Here is a 5246-nt window from a genome sequence, read left to right on the forward strand (position 1 = left end):
GATTCATCTCTTCGGGGCGCTTGCATTCAGGTAGCTCAATTACCTTCTTCTCCAACAGGTCGGTCTAGCATTGCGGCCATGTCAGAGTCCGGAAAAGGGTACGTCTTTTGCTCCAATTCCCTCAAGGTGTTTTTGTACCTATCTTGGGTGAGAGAAGGCTCATCTCTCTTTATCTTTTTCACTTTGTTCTTGGAAGAGATTTTGACGGGTGCGGATGAGGTCTTGACATGAGTGATGTTAATGGTAAAAGCTTCATTGACGGGCTTCTTCCCATGATTGTCCACATTTGGAGCAAAAACCTTGTCTTTCTTGAAGTCGGTGATTGGCTCTGTTTTTCCATGGTGAGCAATGCTCAGCTCCATGTCATGGAGGTAGCTAACTCTTCAAAGGTTTATGGTTTGATGCCTTGAAGGATATAATGTAACCATCATCCCTTGCACGCACATCTCTATTGAGGAAATCTCTGAGAGCTGGTCCTTGCAATCGAGGCTTAGAGTGCGTTATCGATTGATGTAGTCTACGACTGGCTCGTCCCTCCATTGCTTCGTGCTTGTCAGTTCTAGCATGCTCACAGTGCGACTGGTGCTATAGAAAGGGTTAAGGAATTCCCTTTCCAATTGCTCCCAGCTGTTGATGGACTCAGGCTTTAAGTTCGTGTACCACTCAAAGGTGTTTCCTTTCAGGGAGCGAACAAACTGGTTGGCAAGGGAGTCTCCCTCGGTCCCCGCATTGTTACAAGTTTCGACAAAATATGCAACGTGCTGCTTTGGGTTTCCCTTTCCATCAAACTGCATGAACTTTGGTGGTTGATAACCCCTCGGCATCTTTAGGGCGTCAATCTTCTTGAAGTAGGGCTTCGAGTACAACACGAAGGTATGTGAGCTCCCATCGTACTGTGCCTTGATGGTGTTGGTGATCATCTCTTACAACTGCTGGATAGAAAGAGATCCTATAAGTGCCGCTACTTGGTTTGGCTCTGGCTTCACATCAACTTTCTCCATCGGAGGCTCCTCTTCTTTGCCAGCTCCTTTCTTTAGTAGATCAACCTTTGGGTCGGGGTTCTCGCCGTCATGTGGCTCCAATCAGCTGATGAGTGTAGCGATTTGCAAGTCTTTTTCTTCCACAGTCCGTGTTAGCCTTGCGATTGCTTTATTCATTTGAGCTAGCTGCTCATCAATTGAAGTTGCTCTGGTGGTAATAACATGCATGGCTGAGCTGTTGCTTGAGTTGGCATCGGAAAACATGGAATCAAAGTACTTCCTTAAGCTTTCCTCCCTTGGCGCCCTTAGCAAGGCCAGGGTAATCACAGGCTCGTGCCTCGAGTGCTCTTGTTCCTTTGGCAGAGTTGATGCAGAGGTGGAAGAGGTGGCAGAAAAAGTTGTTGCCTTGCTTTAAGTTGTAATGCCCAAAGTGGCGTTACTTGTGGCAAGGATGCTCTTGTTCTTCGCATTGGTTGCGGGAACAGCTTGAAACTTCCTTGATGCCATTTGTGCTTTTTACGGATTTGAAGATAGAGATGAGAGGTAGAGATTGTCCCACTGAGCGTGCCAAATTTGTAAACACGAAAATTCCTGAAACGAATGAGACAAGAACACGTGTATAAAATAATATTTTGTATTAATGATTTTGGGGTTACAATCTCTCTCAAATTTGATCCTCTGATTCGATCTCCATAAAGTGTTGATTTGTGGATGTGCGATTGATCCAAGAGACGTCGAGGCTTGATCTTGGATGAACAGTTTGAAGTTTCTTCAAGGACCATTGGGGCTTGATCTTGAAGGTTAAGGGAAGTTTTTTCAAAGGCCTTTGGGCTTGATATTGAAGGTTGATGGATGAACGGATCTTTAAGGGCTTTTGGGCTTGATCTTGAAGAACTGTTGATGAACGAATCTTCAAGGGCTTTTGGGGCTTGATCTTGATGAACAGTTGATGAATGGATCTTCAAGGGCTTTTGGGTTTTATCTTGAAGAACAGTTGAACGGATCTTCGAGGGATTTTGGGTTGATCTTGATGAACGGATCTTCGAGGACTTTTAGGTTTGATCTTGAAGAGTGGATGTGTGGATTTGTTGATGTTGTTGATCTCAAGGGTCGTTGGGGCTTGATCTTAGGATGAGCGGATGATGAACGATGAACGCTTTCTTCAAGGAGCCGTTGGGGCTTGATCTTGAAGGTTGATTTGATGAAGAACGAAGAGAGCTTTCTTGATCCTTCGGGATTTGCTTGGGAATTTTAGAGTTTCAAAACTTCAAGGTTTTGGTGTAATGTCAATTGGTTCCTAAAATGGATGAAATGACCTTATATTTATATAATTTTTCAAAGCCTAATTTTGAATATAATATTTAGATTAAATAAATCATTTCTGCCAAGTGTTGACATGTGTTCTATTTGATGACTTTTCTGATGATTTTCGATTTTTCGTTGAGTCACATGCTACGTGTAAAATTTATATGACACGTGAACGTTGAAATTTTAATTATTGGTCAACATTTATTTCACCGAAATTTCGATGTCTACAAGTCTAATGATATTCCTCTTTATTTGAAAGTGAGAAATTTAGGTTCGAATCTAGTGGATGGTGAATTTGATATCAAATTAGGTTACTCATTGTGTGACTTAACCGAACTTCTCGTACTCTTAATATAAAAATATCGATATACTAAAAAAACAAATCTATCACCTTACCAAAAAAAAAAAAAACAAATAAAATATGGAAAACACAAGGCGTCGTATTGTATTGTAGTGTCAGTTTAGGATTTTTGTCCATTTCTGCTTTTGGAGATTGAATAGACAGAGAGAGAGTGGCAGCGGGCATGGCGACGACGTCGGTTGATTCTCCAAACACTGAGATGGACACCAACACTGAGCTCGATACCAATCCAAACCCTAATTCGAACCCTAATTCTTCGAACTCATTAGTCCCTGCGTCCCCCAATGCCCCTGCTGTCTGCCTCCTCAGGTTCGCCGGAGACTCCGCTGGCGGCGCGTTCATGGGCTCCGTTTTTGGATATGGTCCCCTCTCTCTCTCTCCCTCTCTCTCTCTGTATATACATATATGTATGTGTGCGTATATACATGTGTCTGTGTTGTGAAGCTTTTAATTGCATGATTGTGGTGTTTGTTATGAGAATTTGAGTGGTGCTCATGAGGGATTTGCAATTTTTGGGAAAATATGCTTTTATTCAGTGAGTTTTTAGGGTTTAGAATAAGATTGGATTTTACTTTCTGAATTTTTGGTGGTCTTTCGCAGAATCATTGTTAAGATATGCTAGTGTTTTGAGATGTGAACTTGTGGTTTATGGGGTAAATTTGGTTAATTTCGTTCTTTATTGTAATAGAGAGTGTAATTCTATAATTTCCCGCTGGCACTGATAAGACAGTAATTAATTTGGGTTTAAGTTGATAATTTAAGGGTCTGGGATTGAACAGTGTACTGTAAGCTTGTGGATAGACTTGGAGCAGGGTACATGGCCTATGCTTTATTGGTATTTTACTCCCAGATATCGAGGCTTCACAGCCTTATACATAGTTCGTTCTGAGCTTTATACTGCTATTTGCTCGGTTCCTGTTTATGTTCATTGCGTCTAACTAGCGGGTAGAAGCTGTTATGAGAGAATTTTGATTGTCTGTGATTATTAAGGTTTATTCAACAATTAGGCCACCATGTTTGGATAATGCCACTCATTTCTGTGTCCTGTGTTCACATAACGAGGTGATGTAGAACAAACCATGCTACTCAAACTTGGCTTGATATTTAGTTGTTGAGCTTGGCCTGAATTTTATACTTGTAAATACAGCTAGACATTTGAGATTTGGCTTGATATCAAGTTTATTAATGAATTATTAGATGAGCAAAGCAAACCCTGCTTCGGCAATCTACTACTCAAATAAACCCCAATTTATCTTTTTTTCGTTTACTTGAAATCATTCGGACTGAGATTTTTGTTTTACCTTGCCTGGATGTGTTTCAGGTGCGGGGTTGGTCAAGAAAAAAGGCTTTAAAGGATCCTTTGGAGAGGCAGGATCTTATGCTAAGGTATGAAAATTCCTATTATTAATTGATAGTTTCGAAATCTTAGTGTAATTAATTTAGTTTCTTATGCAATGCTATTTACAATGTCGTATGTTTCTTTGCATTCAGTTGTTAAGGTTCACTTTTATATTTTCGCCTTTCAGACATTTGCAGTTTTGTCCGGAGTGCACAGTTTGGTTGTCTGCATTTTAAAGAGGCTGCGAGGAAAGGATGATGGTATGGGAACTTGAATGCAGAAATGGTACTTTTATATTATTCATTCATTCATTATATCGTGTTCACGCTCTCTTCCCTGTGCAGTTATTAATGCTGGAGTAGCTGGCTGTTGCACTGGTCTTGCTCTTAGTTTTCCAGGTATCCATCATGTTACAGAGTAACGATAGTTTATAAATTAGCAATAAACACATTGACTTCACTTTTAAAATTAAAATCCTTAATATCTACAGAAATCCTGATTTTTGGTCTTATTCATTTTTGGCTTGTCGCACTAATCAATTAAAGCAGTTTCCGTATTGTATATCACATCTTTAATTTAGAGTACCTTATTTGATTTGCAGGTGCACCGCAGGCTCTTCTACAAAGCTGTCTCACTTTTGGGGCATTCTCATTTGTTCTTGAAGGCCTAAACAAGCAGCAGCCAGCTTTAGCGCAACCATTTTCTGTGAGAAAGAAAAGTGAGCAAGTCTCTCCCTTGGTGCTCCCCCTTCAACTTTCACTACCGGGCGAACTAAAAGCAGGTTTCACTTCCTTTTGCAATTCCTTGAAGAATCGCAAGAAAGGCAGTTCTCACACAGCCTAAGAAATTTTGTCTCATCATTGCTTTTTATGCTTTTCGGTCTTCGATCAAGTGGTCCTCTTTCTCTACCTTTTTTTTTCCTTAGTATGACGGGGTATCATGTGCTATGTAAATTTTTTTAGTTGAAATTCTCGATGCAAGTTATGAATTTGGTTCTTCGTAAAAAAATCTGTTGGATCATTGTGCACATATATTTGTGATGTGGGAATTTACAACTCTCACAATCATATATGCCCGAATTACTATGTTGGCTGGCATCGACCGGTGCATGCCACATTATGAGGCATGAGTCAAAGTGAGACCCAAGTCACGTGTTGTATGTCCCTGTATTTGTTTTTTTTCCCACTACTTGATGGTAAATGTCGATATTCCAATCAAATATAATTGGGTAAATTACATTTTACCATCTCAGGTTTAG

At 40.3% G+C, this 5246-nt stretch overlaps 1 protein-coding gene across 1 annotated transcript; it reads left to right on the top strand.

The window, feature by feature from the left end:
* Positions 1 to 2719: 2719 nt before the first annotated feature.
* On the top strand, positions 2720 to 5017 carry LOC103427995 (chloroplastic import inner membrane translocase subunit TIM22-2-like). Its single transcript, XM_008366087.4, has 5 exons — positions 2720 to 3011; positions 3971 to 4035; positions 4176 to 4248; positions 4333 to 4386; positions 4590 to 5017. The coding sequence occupies exons 1-5, from the start codon at positions 2813 to 2815 to the stop codon at positions 4829 to 4831; spliced, it is 633 nt and encodes a 210-aa protein (XP_008364309.3). The 5' UTR covers positions 2720 to 2812; the 3' UTR covers positions 4832 to 5017.
* The last annotated feature ends 229 nt before the right edge of the window (positions 5018 to 5246 follow it).

Source organism: Malus domestica, chromosome 03 (genome assembly GCF_042453785.1).
Source record: "Malus domestica chromosome 03, GDT2T_hap1".
Classification (NCBI taxonomy): domain Eukaryota; kingdom Viridiplantae; phylum Streptophyta; class Magnoliopsida; order Rosales; family Rosaceae; genus Malus; species Malus domestica.